The 19733-nt window shown below is 49.7% G+C and overlaps 1 protein-coding gene and 1 long non-coding RNA gene across 8 annotated transcripts; one reads left to right on the plus strand and one right to left on the minus strand.

The window, feature by feature from the left end:
- Positions 1-111: 111 nt before the first annotated feature.
- On the plus strand, positions 112-15983 carry SLC35E3 (solute carrier family 35 member E3). 3 transcript variants are annotated; one of them, XM_072843214.1, is made up of 5 exons: positions 112-560; positions 1571-1681; positions 5962-6120; positions 9858-9940; positions 13549-15983. In XM_072843214.1, the coding sequence occupies exons 1-5, from the start codon at positions 159-161 to the stop codon at positions 13733-13735; spliced, it is 942 nt and encodes a 313-aa protein (XP_072699315.1). In that variant the 5' UTR covers positions 112-158; the 3' UTR covers positions 13736-15983. The 3 variants fall into 3 exon arrangements, with proteins under 3 accessions (XP_072699315.1, XP_072699316.1, XP_072699317.1); XM_072843215.1 differs by lacking the exon at positions 9858-9940 and having other exon boundaries at positions 15788-15983; XM_072843216.1 differs by lacking the exon at positions 1571-1681.
- On the minus strand, positions 10659-12521 carry LOC140642518 (uncharacterized). 5 transcript variants are annotated; one of them, XR_012038953.1, is made up of 4 exons: positions 12477-12521; positions 11299-11511; positions 11035-11139; positions 10659-10927 (listed from the first exon to the last, which is right to left on the minus strand). It is a non-coding gene; the product is annotated as an uncharacterized lncRNA (long non-coding RNA). The 5 variants fall into 5 exon arrangements; XR_012038950.1 differs by lacking the exon at positions 12477-12521 and adding an exon at positions 12151-12450 and having other exon boundaries at positions 11025-11139; XR_012038949.1 differs by lacking the exon at positions 12477-12521 and adding an exon at positions 12151-12447.
- Positions 15984-19733: the final 3750 nt, after the last annotated feature.

Below are 19733 nucleotides of genomic sequence, written 5' to 3' on the forward strand. Positions count from 1 at the left end.
GTGCCGCCGAGGCTGCGCTCGCCCGGGGCGCGGGGCGCGGGGCGCGCGGACTCTCCGGGGCGGCGCGGGGCGGCGCGGGGCGGCGGGAGGGGTCGCGGCGGCGGCGGCGGCGGGACGCGGGCCGGACCCGGGGCTGCAGGGCCGCGGCGGGCGGGGCCATGGCGTGGCTTGCGGACCGCATGCGGGGCCACGGGCGCATCGCCGCTGGGCTCCTGCTCAACCTGCTGGTGTCCATTTGCATCGTGTTCCTCAACAAATGGATCTACGTGCACCACGGCTTCCCCAACATGAGCCTGACGCTGGTGCACTTCGTGGTCACCTGGCTGGGCCTGTACGTCTGCCAGAAGCTGGACGTCTTCGCCCCCAAAAGTCTGCCGCCCTCCAAGCTCGTCCTGCTGGCGCTCAGCTTCTGCGGCTTCGTGGTCTTCACCAACCTGTCTCTGCAGAACAACACCGTAGGCACGTACCAGCTGGCCAAGGCCATGACCACGCCGGTCATCCTAGTCATCCAGAGCCTCTGCTACCACAAAACCTTCTCTGCCAAAGTGCAGCTCACGCTGGTGAGTAGCTCCAGCCCCGCACGGCGCCCCCTGCCGGCCCAGCGCGGCCCGGCGGCCTCCCCGGGGGCTTGCAGCCGCGAGCCGCCCCCCCCCCCCCCACCGCCCGGAAGGTTGCTGCCGGGAGCCTCCCCGGGGGCTTGCAGCCGCGAGCCGCCCCCCCCCCCGCCCCGGGAGCTTGCAGCCGGGAGCCCCCCTCCCCGGGAGCTTGCAGCCTCGAGGCCCGCGCCCCGCTCTTGCCCGTCGTCTCCAGGTCCCCAAGGGCGTCATCGCCCGTGACCACGTTTTAACTTGGGACTTATTGGGGGGCGAGGTGGAAACCCGCCCTCCCGGCCCTCCTGTCGGGCTCGGCCCCGGAGGGAGCGCCTGCGTGAGCTTTAGCATCTCCGGTTTGCCGGAGACCCTAAGTGCCGCCGGTAAGAAGAGAAGGCTGCGTCGCGTTCCGCAGTTCAGCGGCTCGGAAGAGCTGCAGAAAACCCGAAAACCGGCCCTCCTTTGGCCCGGGGGAATTGCACTCCTGTAGGGTCCTCGGTGACGGTTCAGCGTGAAATCACTTCTCCGAAGGGATCTGCAGCCACATACTGTAGGGGTCTTCTCCTGCCTTTCAGTAAAGGGAGGTGATCATTTTAGCACCCCAGAACTTAAGAGTAGTTAAGATTTGCAGCACGTAAGTTCTTCATGCTTCTGTTACACGTTTCATGCCTGTAGGTTTATTTAGAAGAGGCTGTGCTTGCAGGGCCTATGCATTTGTTGCCAATTGCAATGCCCTGGCTCAGTATTTTACCCAGAATTTTAAATAAAATTAGACATGAACATAGAGAATTAACGTATTTTTACTTTAAGGAGATTGATTTAACAGTGTCTTTCAAATGGGGAGGGGACACCCCATTTATAGAGGTTCATATTTCCCAGTGATGTTTTTATGATTGACCTTGTAAGACAATATGAAAGGAATGCTAAATTTATGTTTCATGAATTGAATCTGAACAACATTTGCCTCTTTTTCTTTACAGATTCCTATAACCTTAGGTGTAATCCTAAATTCTTATTACGATGTGAAGTTTAATTTCCTTGGAATGGTGTTTGCTGCTCTTGGTGTTTTAGTTACATCCCTTTATCAAGTGGTTGGTAATTTCTTTTTTTTTTTTTCTCTCTCTCTCTCTCTCTATGTGCCTTTTTAGCAGATTTCATAAATTTTGAAGCTGTGTCCCAAGGTTTAGAAAATACAGTATAGAGACAATAGACTGTTGGGAAGAAAGCGTAATTGCGTAAATTGTCTGACTCAAGGTGCAGAGAAGAAAGGAGACAGAGAAACGTGGGTGTGTGATGCTCACCAAATACCTCCCTACCTGTTGTAAGTGTAAAATGCCCATGCTTCCCAGTCTGAGTTTGGAGTAATGCTATATTATTATTATCTGGGAAATCTTTACAGAATGAGTTCTAAGACTTTGTACTTGAGCCCGAGATCATTGGTTAAATTTATGATTTACTCTTTAACTATAAGATGGCTGTGAAGGAGCGAGTGCATTTCCAAAATTTGAACGCGCAAAGGAGAATTTCAGATTTATAAACCTTTGCCTCAGAAAATACGCTGCTATTACAACTTCTGTGTCAGCTTCCAGTGATTTCTCTCTACACATATTGTACAGCGATGGGTATTTCACTTCTTGCGCTGTAGTAGCACAGTGCCTTGCCGATTGCAAGCACTCATTAAAAATTTGTGCATGGATCCACTTACCTCATTACCATAAAATCTCTACGAGTATGGTTTTTTTGTTTCTTACAGAGTGGGAAAAAATAACTCGGTGTAGGGTGCAGTGAGACAGTATTTTCTCTATACTGAAAACCTTGGACTGGAAATTCTGGGTGTGCCTGCTTGGGAAGTCAGCCAAAATGTGTAACCAATTTTCCTTTTTTCACAAATATCTAGCTTATAAACTAAGGGTTTCTTGTTATGAATGTTATGAGTTTAATAATACAGCCTTAGCATCTGAAACTTTCTCTAGTACTGATCACTTCAGAAACATTGTTATGTAGGGACAGCTGGGTGGCTCAGTGGTTCAGCATCTGCCTTCGGCTCAGGGCATGATCCCGGGGTCCTGCATGGGGCCCCCTTCAGGGAGCCTGCTTCTCCCTCTGCCTGTGTCTCTGCCTCTCTCTGTGTCTCTCATGAATAGATAAATAAAATCTAAAAAAAAGAAAAAAGAAAAAAAAGAAAAGAAACATTGTTATGTAAACATTCTGGGGTTGAGTACATTTTTAAGTGTCAAGAAGCAGCGTAAATAAGAGACCGGTGTCATGAAAGGTCGGAGCACCCACTCAGTGCTGTCATTTGGCTCCAAGAGATTCTCTTGAAGAAAATCTCTTCATTACTGCAGAGAGTAATCAGAGGAAGCTCAGCTTTGTGCTTTAAGGTTGTACTTAGGTGTATTTCAGTGGGTTTAGATTTTCTTACTAGATATAGTAAGTGAACATTCCTAGTTGTCTTTTTTGCTAAACAGACTTTTTTTGTTTGGCCCAGTAGGGATTAAATGTTGATTAAGACTAGCAAAAAGTTTTATCAGAACATCAGAATTTCTTGTGTCCCTTCCACATAATTTCATTTCAGAGTATTCACGGTCCTTGCCAATATGAGCATTTTTGTTCCCACAAGTCTCAAAATTGCTATACATTAGAATCAAAGGATTCTGTATCCCTCAGGTTCCTATTCGAAGCAGGATTGGCCAAAGAATGATTGTGGACAAACTGATAGGCAGTTTTCTATTATTAGTAAACAATAAAAGTACTGTTAAGGAATAGGTATAGTCCCCCAAAAGTTCATTTTTAAAAAGTTGTATTTTCCCATTGTATCCAGGTGTAATTTCTCAGTTACTTCTCATACTGCTAGGGCATTAGAAAGAGTTAAAAGATGGGTGAGCCAGTATTAGGTGTTTAATTGTAGAAGGTCGGTTGACTCAGTTATTCATTCATTCATTCATTCATTCATTCAGCAGACATTTCTTCCGCTTGGTGCTCGGCCTTGAAGATATGAAGATGGAAACCAGTTACAATCCAGCTTTGTAGAAACACACGAAGATGCTGAGCACAAGCAGTATAGCTCAGGGGATGAGGAAGGTTTGAGGAACACCGGAGAGCGGCGGTTCCGTAGGGGGGGTGGAGGGTAAGACTCTGTGGAAAAGTCTGTTTTAATGGAAGGGCCCACAGGAATTTGCTGTGCGGAGAAATACAGCAGAGGCCTGTGTGCAGGGATGTGAGAAAGCACAGGGCGTTTGGGGAGAACTTGATTTATCTGGTGAGATCTAGTTGCTTCGTGGCGGCCGAGGCTTGGAGAGGGTGAGACCTGGTGGCGCAGTCCTGATCATGCCAAGGACTGGGCTCCTCATTGTGCAGGCCCAGGAGAGGGCTGGGGACGGGATAGGCCCCAGATGAACCCGTGTAGGGAGGGGTGAGTGAGACCTGGGGAAGGGTGGAGGGGGAGCACCTGGGAGGCACTGAGGTAGGAGACGGCGTCGGGCCAGGAGCGCGCAGCCTGGGGCGGGGTGTGTGTGTGTTCAGGTAGGAGTACTGGGGTCTAGCTCAGCAGGGAGCCCACTGCTCCTGCTCCCCCTGCTCCTGCGCGCTCTCAAGTAGATAAAAAAACAAAAAAACAAAAACAAAAAACAGAGCCCAGAAATCTTTCAGAGAAGGAATTAGTGGGATGGGCCAAACGTGGAGGGAGGAAAGTTGGGGGGGGCCGGTCCTTTGGGGAGCTGGTGCCTCGTTATGGGAGCAACACTGCCGGAGCGAATTTGGGGGAGTGAGAACTGAGTCGGGTTTGAACAGTCCCTGGAGAAGTTTGGGATGAAGGTGCCCGGACGGCAGGTGGGTGCCCCAGGCATCAGCTGGGCACCCCAGATGGTGGGTGGGCGCCCCGGGTGGCGGGGGGGTGGGGGGGGGTGGGGGGGGGCATGACGTCAGTCACGGAGCTAAAAGAAAAAAAAGGCCAGGCGTCGACCTTGGAAACAGTAAGCCAGGGTCGGTGATGGGGCACCTCCTGCCCGAGCCCCTGCAGAGCCGGGGGGCAGCCGCTGCTCCCGCACCAGCCCCCTTCCAGGCGGTTCCCCGTGGGAGATGCGCAGCTGCGGGGGGGCGGGGGGGGGGGCAGCCTGGGGCGCCCCCCCACCCCGTCCCTGTCCGTGGCGGGGGCACCTAGTTACCCGCCCTGCTGCCGCCCCATCCTGCTCAGCTGCCCCGCCCAGCTCTTCAAAGCCACCTTTCTGGTCAAATTTGAAGAACATGTTGAGAACTGATGGGACTTGAGGTTTGGCGGTGTTCATGAATAGTCTTTTTAAGTTTTTAATTGGTTTTTTAAAAAAAGATTTTATTTATTTATAAATGAGAGACAGAGAGAGAGAGGCAGAGACCCAGGCAGAGGGAGAAGCAGGCTCCATGCAGGGAGCCCGATGTGGGACTCGATCCGTGCCATGGGGTCACACCCTCCAAGGCAGGCGCCCAATCGCTGAGCCACCCAGGTGTCCGCCTTTTTTTTAATTTTTAAAAAAGATTTTATTTGTTTATTTTAGAGAGAGAAAGAGCATGAGCGGGGCGGGATGGGAGGGGGGTGAGACGAGGAGGGGGCAAGCAGGCTGGGGGGTGGGGAGCGCTGGACCTGGGCTCGATCCCACCACCCGGAGATCCTGACCTGAGCCGAGATCAAGGGTTGGGTGCTTAACAGGCTGAGCTACCCAGGCGCCCTCTGAATGATTTGTGGTTATCAGATTTCTTCGAGTGTGTTGGGGGAGGATTATCCACGGAAAAATGACTCATGAAGAAGAAAATGCCTCTGCCATCCATCGGGTTTTCCAAGGTGAATGAAAGGCCTCACGCTGGTCTGGCCGCCGTGGGCAGCCTCCTGGGATAGCTGAGGCTCCCCCCCCACTTAGTCGGCCCTGCCCACCCTGTACCTTCTGTTTTTTGGAGGGGGGGCAGTTTTAGAAAGAAATGAAATCTGGCCCGCATCTCTGCTCCTGCTCACCACCTAAATTCCCATCCCCATCCCCTTTGCCCGAGATCCCAGGTACCTGTGGGCCCAGGTGTGAATGCACTGACTGGCCCCATTTCCTACGGTCAGCAAGGAGCAGAGGTGGTGGTGGTTTTCTCTTTCTTTATAACTGAGAGGAAAATAGATGGTCATACATTGAGTTTATAAAGCTCCTTTCATCCAAGGTGCTTAAAGGACATTCATATATATTATTGATCTTTTTTAAAAAATTGATCTCTAGAGTCTTGTAGAATAATTAGGCCTGTCCTCTTCTGCCAACCCTGCCCCACATTTCCCACCCTTGTGACTAGGGTCATATCTTTTGTTTACCCCTGATGCAATTTTTTTTTTCCTACCTAACTTGTCTTGTTTCCTTGTTTTCAGTGGGTAGGAGCCAAACAGCATGAATTGCAAGTGAACTCGATGCAGCTGCTGTACTACCAGGCCCCCATGTCCTCCGCCATGCTGCTGGTCGTCGTGCCCTTCTTTGAGCCGTTGTTGGGAGAAGGAGGGATATTTGGGCCCTGGTCAGCTTCTGCCTTGGTAAGTCCTCGTTGCTTTGCGGTCTAAGAAACAAGAGAGTCGGGGCCCCCAGGGAGGCTCCGTGGGTGAAGCGTCGGCCTTGGGCTCAGGTCATGATCCCAGGGTCCTGGGATCGGGCCCGGTGTCGGGCTCCCTGCTCAGCGAGGAGCCTGCCCCTCCTCCTGCTTGTGCTCTGTCTCTCTTTCTCTCTCTCTCTCAAATAAATAAATAAATAAGCGTCTTAAAAAAATTATCTTTAGAAAAATAAAAAGAGAATCATCCCTCCACTCTTGGTGCAATTTTTAGTTTTCAGAGCACGATCTCAGATCCAGTCTCACATTTAATCTTCATAATTACCCTTTAAGGGAGGCAAGCTATGGATTGTTTTTTAGATGAAGAGACTGAGGCACAGCGTGTGTGTGTGTGTGTGTGTGTGTGTGCGTGCACGCGATTTTATATACGTGGAATCATATATATACTGTTTTCATCACGGGTCCCCCGCCCCCCCACACACACATTCAACATTTCATTCCCCTGTCTCTGCCCCTGGAGGTAAGTCATTCTAGTGTGTGTTCTTGTGTTTTTTTTTTTTCTCCGTGCTATCCGTATCCACATGAACCATGCACGCACATACACGTGTATATATGTAAATTAAACATTTGTTTCTTCGACAAAAGTGGGATCAGAGCATACATAATTTTCTGCATCTTGCTTTTCTCGCTTAAAATCTCATGAAAAAAAAATCTCATGAAAATCTCACCGACACCTTCTGTTCGGTGTCCGTGTAATAGATCTGGTTCTCGACCCCTGTGAACAGTGTTGCAGTAAACATCCTAATGCGGATGCCCTCCGGAGCTGTACTTTTCTTTCCTTTCGAATGGAGTCCTGAGCATAGAATTGCCAGATCAAAGGGAAGTGTACTTTGGGGACTTTTTAAGTTACAAAGTATAATCCGCCTACTTAGGGAAGGAATTTCTGCTTCCCACAACTTTAGCCTTTGGAACACAGTCCATAGAAGAGGCCTGTTTCTTGGTGGTGTCAGTTTTTCAGACTTACATAATTCTTACTCCATTCCAAGAACGACTCCAACACTTTGCCAGTGTTGACTTTAATTTAATCCTCATAACGACTTTATTAGGTGGATACCATTATTATCTTTATATTTAATAGGATCCAGGAGGAGGAGACTGAGGGACAGAATTAAGACCCCAGAGCCAGGGAGCAGAGCCAGAGCACGAGTCCAGGCCTGCTGCCTCCAAAACCCCTAGATTCTGAAGTTCTCTGTGGTGCCGCCTCTGAGCCAAATGCTGGCCGCTTCAGATTCAGCTACTGGGGTATATAACTTTTTTTCCACAGTAGAAACCACTTGACTGACTCTCATAATATTTCCTCTTAATGTTACAAAAGTTCTAGCTGTCTTGTTTACTCAGTCTTCAAACGCTTTAGCTTATTAGATGCTTTACACTAGGAGAGAGCTTTATGCGATAAATTCAAAAAAGAGAAAAGCACCAGGAAGGCCCCCCCAAAAATTCAGAGGAACTAAGAACATTGCAGTCTGAGGCCAGTGAATAAGAAAAAGTCACCTTTGTTCCTTAATGTCCCTAGAGGGCATCATGCCTCAAAGTAGAGCATGTAATTGGGTTTCAGTGCCGAGTCGTCAAGAAGTACGCGAGTAGCATTCTAACAATTCAATAAAATTAACAATGGTATATTTGTAGAAATCAGTTTTTTAAGTCTTTTTTTAAGAGGTTTTATTTATCCATGAGAGACACAGAGAGAGGCAGAGACACAGGCAGAGGGAGAAGCGGGCTCCCTGCAGGGAACCCGCTGTGGGACCCGATCCGAGGACCCCAGGATCACACCCTGAGCTGAAGGCAGCTGCTCAGCTGCTGAGCCCCCCAGGTGCCCCTAGTTTTTTACGTCTTTAATGAACAAAGGTATGTTAGTTGAAAATATAAAGGACCTCACTGTTGTAAAACAAACAAGGTATTACTGTTTTTACCTAAGTGGGACACAAATCAGCTCCTTTAGCCCTCCTCTGACTTCGATAATCTAAAAGCTGTGATAAAACCTTCCAGACAGAATCTTCAAATGTGATACATTTTCTTTAATTCTTTAGAATTTAATTTTTTTTCTTATTTTTTTAAAGACTAATGTATTTCTTTTTTTTTTAATTTTTTTTATTTATTTATGATAGTCACAGAGAGAGGCAGAGACATAGGCAGAGGGAGAAGCAGGCTCCATGCACCGGGAGCCCGATGTGGGATTCGATCCCGGGTCTCCAGGATCGCGCCCTGAGCCAAAGGCAGGCGCCAAACCGCTGCGCCACCCAGGGATCCCAAATTTTTTTCTTTTTAAAGAAAAATATTTATTTGAGAGAGAGAGTGAGTGAGCAGAGGGAGGGGCAGAGGGAGAGGGAGCAGCAGACCCCCACTTCGCTGACTGAGCCACCCAGGTGCCCCTGTAATTTAAATTTCTTAATAATTCAAATCATAACTGATATTTTATCTAAATTCTCTTACTTAGAAGTAGGAAATGACTTTATAAATTTTTAAGTAAAACAGCAGGGAAGGTTTTTACAGAGTGCGCTTGCAGTGGACCAGCCACTTTGTCCTCCATCCTCAGCCAAGTCGGTTTCCCCGTGACCCATGCACACGCCATGTGCTTTCCTGCCTCCATGGTTAGGCTCCTACTGTTTCCTTTCCTGACAACCCCACTCCTCCTTCTCTCTTTAACCTGTGCATACATCGAAGATCCAAACATTCCCTAACCCGAGCCCCAAATAACACTTCCTGCCTAGAGATTGATAAAAAAAAAAAAAAAACCTGTTGTGTGCTTGCCTGTTCTCAAGGCAGTGCTCAAGACTTGTATGCAATTCCTGACCTCACTCTGGCTCACGTGGTTAAGAGGTACTCTATCAGAGTGGGTTACGATCAGGGACTCTAGAATTAGGCTACCCTGTGCTTAAATCTCAGCCGTACCCCTTACAGCTGTGTGATCTAAGGCAAATTGCTTTTTGTCTCTGCTCATCTGTTAAAAAAAAAAAAAAAAAAAAAAGATAATATTTTACTACCTCATGGGTGTTTGTGAGAATTAAATAAGTTAATGTACATAAAACATTTCAGACAGTTCTTGGCATGTAATAAGTACTATGTACGTGCAAGCTGTGGTTATCATGATTTTTAGTATGTCCTCAAGTGGTTTTGAAGCTCTTTGAGGACAGGATTCCACTCTGTTCCTCCAAAGGTGTGGCCTAGCTTTATGCCCAATGATGTAATTTAAGTAAGAATAAATATGAGCAATTCATAGAAAAACATCTGGAAGGAATTGTGCAACGGTATTAACGGCGATGGGTGATTAGGATTTTAAAGAGTCCTTATATTCTTTTTGCTTATTACCTTTATTTTCTGATCTGTCTTTATGGACTATGCATTACTTTTATAATTAGAAAATTATCACAAAATAATTTTTCTTCAGATAGATAAGAAAAATGAACCTGAAAATTCACAGTCTCTGATACCAGGATATTATTGGAGAATATTCCATTGCATTTTGTAGACAAAATGACATTCCTGAATACTATTCATTCTGTTCTTTTACCCTCAATTCCTGCTGTCCCCCAAATTGAAACTTTGAAACTCTTGTTCTTAAGCGTTGTTATTTAAGTTTTTAGGAATGCCTAAGGAAATGTATTTTTACTTGATGACCATACTGATCGCAACTGCTTCACATTAATGATTCTTTGGGTTTGTTCGTAGCTTATGGTGCTGCTCTCTGGAGTGATAGCTTTCATGGTGAACTTATCAATTTATTGGATCATTGGGAACACGTCACCAGTCACGTATCCTTTTCCTAGTAACTCACAAATGCAGTCTTTTGTATCTTCCCAAACTCTGTCACATGCATTTCCTTCTGGGAGTCTTGCACTTACCTAATTTTGTGGCCTAAATGGAGTACGTTGGCTGATCTTCAGTCTTTTCCTCTATCTTCCCACACTCGACTCTATGGAAAGTTAAACGTGAGCCAGGGAAATGGGTTCGTTTTCTGTCTCATGAATGCTTTTTAGTCTCGTATGCAGTAAGCGATCTTTTCCCTTGTCGAAATCAACACGGAACACCGATCCTGGCACACAGTGGAGTTAAATAGATACTTGTTGAGTGGATAATGGAGCGGATGCTTCTCAGTCTCCATGGTGATACAGGAGAGGTACAGCTAGTCCGAAAACAGAAGACAATTTCAGACTTTCAAGTCTGACTTTCAGATAATGTTTTTGTACTTATTTGGGTATGGCCGTGCCTGTTTTTCTCAGTATTACTTCTAATCAAGAAATGAAATCAGGCCTTAAAGGTCTGAATCATTTTTTACATTTTTGCTTGTTATTCTGTTTCTCTTCTTGTTTCGCTCTGCCTCCACTCTAAAGCAAAGGCAGAGAAGGATTTCCCCAAATCAGAGAGGTGATTTAGCAACGTTATATCCGAGTGTGCTGATTTACTTAAATGAGTGAACTCCGAGATGTCAGCCACCGTAAAAAAGCAGCATATTTGCCAACTATCAACAAGTACCAACAACAATTATAATATTTATTTTTTTAACAAACCAACACTTAATAAACGTTTATTTTGCACCAGGCACTGTTGGAAGCAAACACCTAAGGTGTGTTGGGCATCAAACCCTCAGAGCAGCTCCGTGAGGTAAATTCTATCATTTTGTTTTACAGAGGAGTTAGTGGAGGTGCAGAGAGGTTAAGTAAAGCACTTCGGTCACATGGCAGAGCCGTGTAGCGTCCAGATTTGAACCCAGGCGGTAGTCTCAGAGCTTGTGCACCATGCTGCGGAATCAAGGCATCCAGTGACGTGCCCTGATTAAGAACATTCATTCACTCAACAAATATTGAACACCCACTATAAGCCATGCATTGACTTAACAGGTATTTACGTGAGGACTCTCCACTGTACGCGGGGCGCTGGAGATACACTGGGGAACCACAGGCAAAAACCCTTGCTCCCACAGGTCTCAGCAAGTTGCAGTGCTGGTGAGAGACTAGAAACAAGAAAAAAGTTAAAATATGTTAGGTAGCATGGAGCGCCGAGGAGAAAAAGCGAAGCAGGAAAGCGGATAGGAAATGTCAGGGACTGGGTGGAAACTTGAGAGGGGGTGACCAGGAGGGCATCCACAGCAAGGGGGCTTCTGAGTGAGGACCTGGAGGAAATGAAGCTGCCCCCCTGCAGGTTGGCACGAAGGGCGGTCCTGGCAGGAGGCACAGTGGTGAGGCCCCGAGGAGCAAGGGAGGCTTGTGCTGCAGCAGGACGAGTGCAGGGTGGAGATCGTGGGGTTCTGAGCGGTTGGGGCACGGGCCGGCCAGGCTCCCCCCTACCTCCCGCCATTCCTCTGGGTGAGATGGGGGGCCCGTGCCTGCAGCGGGAAACAAGGTGATGTCACCCGTGTGGCACTGGGGTCAGTCCGGGCCGCAGGGTTGAGAACGGGCGGAGGCAGCATCCTTCAGCCTCAGCGCTGTGGACCTCGCGGGCTTGGCGGCCCCCTGGGCAGAGGCCTGCCCGCACCCCAGAGGATGCTCAGAGCATCCCCGCGGCCCCGGGAGCCCCTTCTCCGGATCAGGACAGCAGGGAAGGTATCGGACCTTGTTGGTGGCACAGTCACCCTGGCAGAGACCCCTGCCCCAGAAGAGGGGGGAGAAGAAGGCACCCCCGAGGAGAGCATGGCCTGGGTACCGCGAGGCGCCGTCGGGGTCCGGGCGCGCCCTCGGGCCTTGCGGGCAGCGCTGGCTCGTGGGCCGTAGGGAAGGGAGAGGAAACGGGGTGGCTCCCGGGTGCAGGGCCGGGGAGGTGGCCCCGGCGGCGGGACGTCCCGGAGGAGGTTGGCGGGGGTTCCAGAGACAGCCGGGGTCCCCGGGGTGGGGTGAGCAGGCCCGGGAGGAGGGCGGGGGCGCCGGGGGACTGCGGCTGGCAGGCCGGGGGGGGGGGGGGGGGGGGGGGGCGGGGATTGGGGGGCGCCGCGGGGAGCGGAGAGAGGAGCCAGGGGAGCTGGGAATACCGGGTATGCGCTGCTCCTTTTGGGTTCTATATAATATACTGTGGGGTTTTTGCTTTTTGCCTCGAATTTCCCTTCCCTCGAGGATGAGCCTCTTCCAGGGACCGTGAGCTACGGGAAGGGCGCCGCGAGCGGTGGCGGGCGGGCGCCCCGGGGCCGGGTCCTCGGGGGTCGCGTCCCCGTGGTCTCCGGGGGGCGCCCGTCCCCGTGGTCACGGCCCCGTTCCCTGCCCTCCTGGCGGCCCGGCAGCCGCGTCCCCGCCGCGTCGAGGCGCAGGTGGGCGTCCAGGTGCGGGTGGGCGGGTCCGCGCGTGGCGGGGCCGCGGACACCTGGAGCCGGAGCCGTTTCCAGTCAACGTCACCGGAGGAGGGGCCGGGCGCCCATCGGACCCCGGGAAAGCAGTGACGTCATAATTTATTTGGAAAAAAGCCCACCTACGTCAAGTATGGGAAGAGCCCCTGAAGGAGCGCCGGGCGTTCAGTTGTGCGCGGTGCGCGGCGGCTGCGGGGCCCGGGGCCTGGGGGCGGGACGCGGCGGAGCTGGGGGGCGGGGGGGCTGCGCGGGCCGCGGTGGAGGGAAGGGGGCGCAGCCGGGCGTGTCGTGGGTGCTCGTGGGTGCTCGGCCTCGCTCGCCCCTTCCCCGTCGCCCTCCCAAGCGGAGGCGCCCTGGGGGGTGGGGGGCGTGCCACGGGGGGTGCCCTGGGGGCGGGGGGTCTCCTGGGGGGCAGAGGCACCCTGGGGGGCGGGGGGCGTGCCCCGGGGGTGCCCTGGGGGTGGGGGGGTGCCCTGGGGGGTGGAGGCATCCTGGGAGGCGAGGGGCATGCCCTGGGCGGTTGGGGGGCTCCCTGGGGGCCAGGGGGCGCCCTAGAGGGCGAGGGGCACGCCCTGGGCGGTTGGAGGGGTGTCCTGGGGGGCGGGGGCGCCCTGGGGCGCTTGCCTGGAGCCCGCGGTTGGTGGGTGCCGCGCGGCCCGGCTGCCAAGGGACTGTACTGGAGGTAGCCCGGGAGGGCAGGTGGTTAATCGCCGCAGAGCATCTTCGTCCAGCCCTGGAGCATAGCCCCCCCCCCCCCCCCCCCCGCCCCGCTTAGCTCTTCTTGGGGGGCGGGGGGCGGAGACAGAAGGTAGTTGAGGCGGTTTCCTGTCCCTCCCACTGAGAAAACGAGGATCCAGCCGGACAGAGGTTCTTCTTTCCTCCATGGGGGAGAGGCGGGGGCAGATTGGGTGTGTGCTTCCCGCAGTCCTGGAAGCCTCGGGAAGGCCTCGTGCGTGTGCGAGAGTATGACATCTGGCTTGCTTCCCTTCTCCATGTGTGGGAGTGTGTGGACCTCACAGTCTAGCTTGTTGGGTTTGGTTTGGTTTTGTTTTTTTCTCTTTTTTTTGGATCCTTAGCCAAAAACCTCAGCTATAACATGTTTGGACACTTCAAGTTCTGCATCACTTTGTTTGGAGGATATGTTTTATTTAAAGATCCACTGTCAGTTAATCAGGGTCTTGGCATCTTGTGCACGTTATTTGGCATCCTCGCCTATACCCATTTTAAACTCAGTGAACAGGAAGGAAGTAAGAGTAAATTGGTACAGCGTCCTTAGTTGGGTTTTGGTGGAGAAGAGAAAGCCACCCCCAAGAAGAAGAAAAGCGTTAAGTGTGCAAGTTACTTTCAAAGAAGGAAGAAGAAGTCATATCATAGAATTCGTTGGATGATGGTGTGCAAGGAGTAACACAAAGGAAACTATCCGCGAACATGACTTTCTCATTTAGAGTCCCTCTCAAACAGTGGCTCGTGCTTCTTTGCAAAGATGGATTATGTGAAGCCTAGAGGATGGTTTGGTTATGACCAAATGAAATACATGAAATTAAAGTTCTGTAAGTGACAAAGGACTCCAGATCACCATCCTCCAAAATATGTCATGGTTTGTAAGTGTTCATACCCCGCTAAGGAAGGCCAGGGAGGACTCCTTGCCTTGCTGGTAGGTGGCCCCCAGGGTGAGCTCTTTTGTTATTTCAGCCAAAGCGTTCAAGCCAGAATTTAAATCTGGCATTTCTGTTTTAGCTGGTTTAGTATAACTTCTTGCTTCTTGCACTTACAGAAATGAAATGTCATTTATGGAAAGCAGGGTGTAGGAAAAAAGCCCGGAAGACCAAATCCAATTCTAAAAGCACCATATTTCTTTTTTTTTTTTTAAAGCACCATATTTCCAGTAGAAAATTGATACTAGAAGTTACACGTTCTCCAGAAGACTACAGTTGTTATAGGTACACTCATGTTTCTGAGCTCTCAGGGACCTCTAGAAACTGGATACGACATTAAAAAAACAAAAATTGCTCCATGTTTCAAAGAGAAGGCTAGGCAGCCCAGGTGGCTTAGCAGTTTAGCGCCTGCCTTCGGCCCAGGGCCTGATCCTGGAGACCCAGGATCGAGTCCCACGTCAGGCTCCCTGCATGGAGCCTGCTTCTCCCTCTGCCTGTGTCTTTGCCTCTCTCTCTCTGTGTCTCTCATGAATAAATAAAATCTTTAATAAATAAATAAAATCTGATTTAAAAAGAACACAGAGAAGGCTGTGAATGGAGTAGAGCAGGTGTCTTGTCCCCTTCTCCGGCTTTTTGAGCATTTCCTGTTGGTGATTTCTTAGCAGCACCTCTCTGCTGTCACCCCCTACCTCCCTCATTGGAGGTATCTGTGGAGTGCTCTTTGGCATTCAGGGATTTGTAGTGAACCATCTGAGCTTTCTAAGTGGGCCGAGGGAAATTTTTGTGCAGCACATCAGGGCAAATACTATCCAAACAGTAAGCAGAAACTTAGTGAAAATCAGAAAAAAGGTTTTAAAGAGCAGTAGAAAAATAGTCAATATTTATCCCATTCCATTAGTTTTTAAAGGGATGACTTTTAAAAATTAGGTGAGGGAGCACATTTCCTTGCAAAGTGTGTCTCTGCCTTCCAGCTTCTCAGTGCTCCCGACGGTGGAGCACTGAAAGCTGCTGTTGATAACTTCTCACAATAAATTGACAGAGACAGATGATCTCTCTTGTAATAATTCTTTTAAAAGTATTACTTATAAACTCTAAGTGAAAAAACAACTCAAGAGGACAGCCACATGGATTAAAAAAACATACTTTTTAGGATCCCCCCCCCCCCCCCGGCCTGTTTGAAATGAGAAACCTCACTGAAGAGCCGTTCTGACAAAATTTCAATGTATTGGTCAATTGTCGTGCGACTCGCATGTGTGATTTTCTGTTTTTTGTTTTTAAATATTCTTTGGTTTGTCTCAGTTTCTAAAGATACATCTTACTGTGCTAAGAATTATGAAGCAATCTGTCTTGCCACATGGGCCTCAGGCATTATGTTTGTCTAAGAAAGGTTCGCCGTGTGTGTTTAAATGAACGTACAATTATTCCCCCAAAGCTGGAGAAAAGTATTTCCGTGCATTGAGGATTGTGTGACTTCTGTACGCGGACCGCTGAGTTGATTTGTGCCATGTGGAAATTCTTAACTGTAAATACTCGGGAGGTATAATAAATGACGGATGCCAATAGGACCACAGTAAGAAGGTTGGAGCAAGATAGGGCAAGTGGATGTGTATAAATAAGTGAATGCAATCTCTACTACTGGAACTAGAGTCTGATAAACTTTTTTTGCCCTGAAGATGATCTTCCCATTGAAAGGCAATTCCTGGGGAAATGACCAGGCCCAACCACAGAAACAAGCCAGAAACACAGTGCTGGGGATGAACACCCACCGTCCTCTTGTTACAGACGTAACCGTATCTGTTCTTAATTCTATGTTAAATGGCCGAACTTCAGTTTTTACCTGTTACAAATAAAGAGAACCTGATATTTTAACTTTCATGTTGTGTGTCCGAGCTTCTTAGAACCAGTGAAAGGATAGCATCTGTGTGTATTTGCAGCGGTAATGCTGGCCTGTCCAGCTCCCAAAAAGGCAGAATCTAATAAAACAAAATTCTCATGTTATTTTAAAGTGGCACAGGGGCACCTGGCTGGCTCAGTTGCCCAAGCATGTGACTCTTGATCTTTGGGTTGTGGGTCCGAGCCCCATGTTGGGTGTAGAGATTACTTAAAAAAAATAAAATCTTTAAAAAGATAAAATGGGGCACCTAGGTGGCTCAGTCCGTTAAGTGTCCAACTCTCGATTTCAGCCCAGGGCTGTGAGATCGAGCCCTACATCAGGCTCCACACTGGGCATGGAGCCTGCTTGAGATTAGGAACTGAGCCCTGCATCCGGCTCTGTGCTCAGCGAGGAGTCTGCTTGGGATTCTCGCCCTCTGCCCCGCCTCCAATTGTGCTCACCTCTGTCTCTCTCTAAGATAAATAAAATCTTTAAAAAAAAAAATCTTAAAAACAAGTAACACAAAGCAGAAATCTGCCTCTGAAATAAAGCAAGCTTTCTCCTGTTACATTTTTGTAAATGCTTTTTAAACCTTGCCGTTTTTTAGGTCTTAATCTTCCGTATTTTTAATTTATTTAAAAGCGACAGCATTAATCAGGCATTCCACATGGACTCCGTCAGTAAACAGCTGTTGGGTGAATGGATGTACAGAATGGCCAGAGAACGGAGACCAGATTTATTAGATAGCTGACTTGCATTCCTGTTCCCGATCTCTTCCATTCCTTCCTGAGCTCAGGCATACAATGATAATTTCATTCAGTCTGCGAAAGATTATTGAACAGTTTATTATGCCAGGTACTCCAGTAGGCACAGTGCGAAGATGGTCCTTTTGAGCCCAAACTACTGTATTCCTTATGATCTTAAACATCCAGCTAGCAGAAAAGATAGACATTAATTAAATAAAAACAAAGTGAGTTTATGATGACAAATTCAGATAAATGCTAAAAACAGTTCTCCAGAGCCTGCACCAAGAATCTGGCCCAGGATTGGCTGTTAGCGAAGGTGTCCATAAAGAAAAGATGACCAAGCTGAGCTCTGATGGATCTAGGGACATTCGACAAGTGAAGGAAGGGGATCACGTTCTGGTTAGAAGGAATAGCACGTGCAAAGGCCCAGCGGTTGGAGGAACTGTGATGAGTCGAACTGCGAACAGGATGGAGTAGAGAGGCTGCTTCGGGGAGGGGAGATACGCCGACCTGAGCCCAGAGAGGAAGGCTGGCCTGGGGCCGTGGAACACCTTGCAGGCCGTGGCGGGAATCTCGTCTGGGCAAGAGGGAGTGTGTTCTGGGTGTTGTCACACAACCCCTTTGTTTTGAAACTGATGAGGGAGACCCCGAGACCAGGAGACCTCCTAGAAGCCAGCTGGGAGACAGCGGACCGGGATGTGCCGCTTGGTGGGGAGGTGGCAGCGAGGGGCAGATCTGGTGGCCCCCCCACGGCGGCTGCAGATGGATCTGACATGGGGGGTCGGGGATCCCACTGGTGGGCGTCGCTGAGAGCGAGTGATGCCATCTTGCGAGATGATAAGCAGGGACGAGATGGGGCCCGGGCAGGAGGCGGGGAGGAGAGGCGCCTCCGAGACCCCAGTGAAAACTGCTAATCAGGTAACCAGGTAGGCGCAGGTGTGGAAGTCAGGCCGTGATTCCGTGGGAAGGGGGTTCGCGAGTGGGCCCGTGGGGAGGGGAACTCCGACCGCTGGGCCTGTATTAAGACCTTCCAGCCGGGCCTTGAGGAGCCCGCACACACCGGGGGAGGCCGAGGTGGTAAAATGGGGGGGCGGGTGGACAGCTGGGACTCCCCGGGAGAGGCTGAGGTGGACGAGCACGCAAAGCAGCCCCGGCTTTACGGACAATTCCCTCTTTCTTTTAAAAAAGATCTTATTTATTCATGAGAGACCCAGAGAGAGATTGGGGCAGAGACCCAGGCAGAGGGAGCAGCAGGCTCCAGGCGGGGAGCCCGACGTGGGACCCGACCCCGAGACCCCGGGGTCACTCCCTGGGCCAGAGGCAGGCGCCAACCACCGGCCCCCGGCGGCCCGACAACCCCCCTTGAGCGTGGGCATTAGCAAGGCGGTTTGGGCCGAGTGGTCGGTGGGCGAGGAGGTGGCCGGCATCCTCGGCCGGGTCGGTCCTGTCGCTGTGGCAGCCTGCAGGATCCACGCTGGCTGACCCGGGGGGGCCGCAGTGCGACCCTAACTTAGCACAGTGGGCTTGTTAGGGAAGTGGAACCGCGGGCCTGCGGGGGGCACAGCGCTTCCCGGAGCTGGGAGGTCCTTCGCCCTGGAAGGGCTTCCAGTTCTGGCTCCTGCAGGTAATTTTGAGATACGGTTGCTGTTGATAAGATCAGCAGTTCCTTTTGACAACCGCCAGCATTCTTTAGGGAGAAAAAAAAAATAAAGTTTGCAGGGCCAGTGAGGGATGAAGAGCTCCCGGGCTTGGGTCCGGGACTGCGGGAGGCGGCCTGGGAGCCAGGCGGGCTGGAGCGGGTCAGCCGGGGCCTGCGGCTCGGGCTCCAGGCCGCGCTCGCAGGGGCGCAGGTGGCTCCTGCTCTGGGCCGGGGGCTGGACTTGGTTCTCAGTTTCTTCCTCTACAACATGAGGGCTTAGCTCCGCATGATTTCCTTTTTTTTCTTTTTTTTTTTTTTTTTTTTAAGATTTTATTTATTCATTAGAGACAGAGAGAGAGAGAGAGGCAGAGACACAGGCAGAGGGAGAAGCAGGCTCCATGCAGGGAAGCCCAACATTGGACTCGATCCCATGACTCCAGGATCACGCCCTGGGCTGAAGGCAGGTGCTAAACCGCTGAGGCCCCCGGGCTGCCCTCCGCATGATTCCAAGGGACTCTTCATCTCCCAAATCCCCTCATCCTGCTTTTTCAGATTGAAATGATAAATTCTCATTTGTTTAGGTTGCGATCGGATTGGATTAAATGAGTTTGTCCCTTATAAGAACTCCTATTGTTCGTGTACATTTTTTTTTACCGATCAATTGTTTTTAGAAAGTATACGCAAAACATTAAATGTAATTTATTTTCATATTTGTTATGCGAGAGGACATATGAGTTCATTTGATTTATCAAAGTTGCTTCGCGCTTCAAATGAAGTCATTGGGAGGTAAATTATTGCCAATTCATCAAATTATTTATGGCTATTTGAGGGATATTTTTTGATATGCTGTTTTTAATTTGGAAAACAGCACATCACCCAAACCATGATAATTCACATTTTTCTATTTAATTAAAAATCTCATAAATACTAAGTATGCCACAAGAACAAGCCAGTTTATTTAGTTAACCAGCCAGCCAGGATTACATGTCCTTTTTTTTTTTTTTAAGGATTTTATTTTATTTTACTTAATTTAAGATTTTATTTATTTATTCATGAGAGACACAGAGAGGCAGAGCTACAGGCAGAGGGAGAAGCAGACTCCATGCGGGGAGCCCGATGTGGGACTTGATCCCAGGACCCTGGGATCATGACCTAAGCCAAAGGCAGATGCTCAACCACTGAGACACCCAGGCGTTCCAGGACCTTATTTTTTTAGAGGAGCTTTAAGGTTCATATGCATTTCTAAATTTTGAATTTTTATTAACCATAAAAATTATTTTTTTTCCCAAAGAGAGCACATTTGGGGAAAGGCAGAGGGAGAGAGAGAAAATCTTAAGCAGGCTCCATGCCCAGTGTGGAGC

The sequence above is a fragment of the Canis lupus genome, chromosome 11, assembly GCF_048164855.1.
Source record: "Canis lupus baileyi chromosome 11, mCanLup2.hap1, whole genome shotgun sequence".
Taxonomy (NCBI): Eukaryota; Metazoa; Chordata; class Mammalia; order Carnivora; family Canidae; genus Canis; species Canis lupus.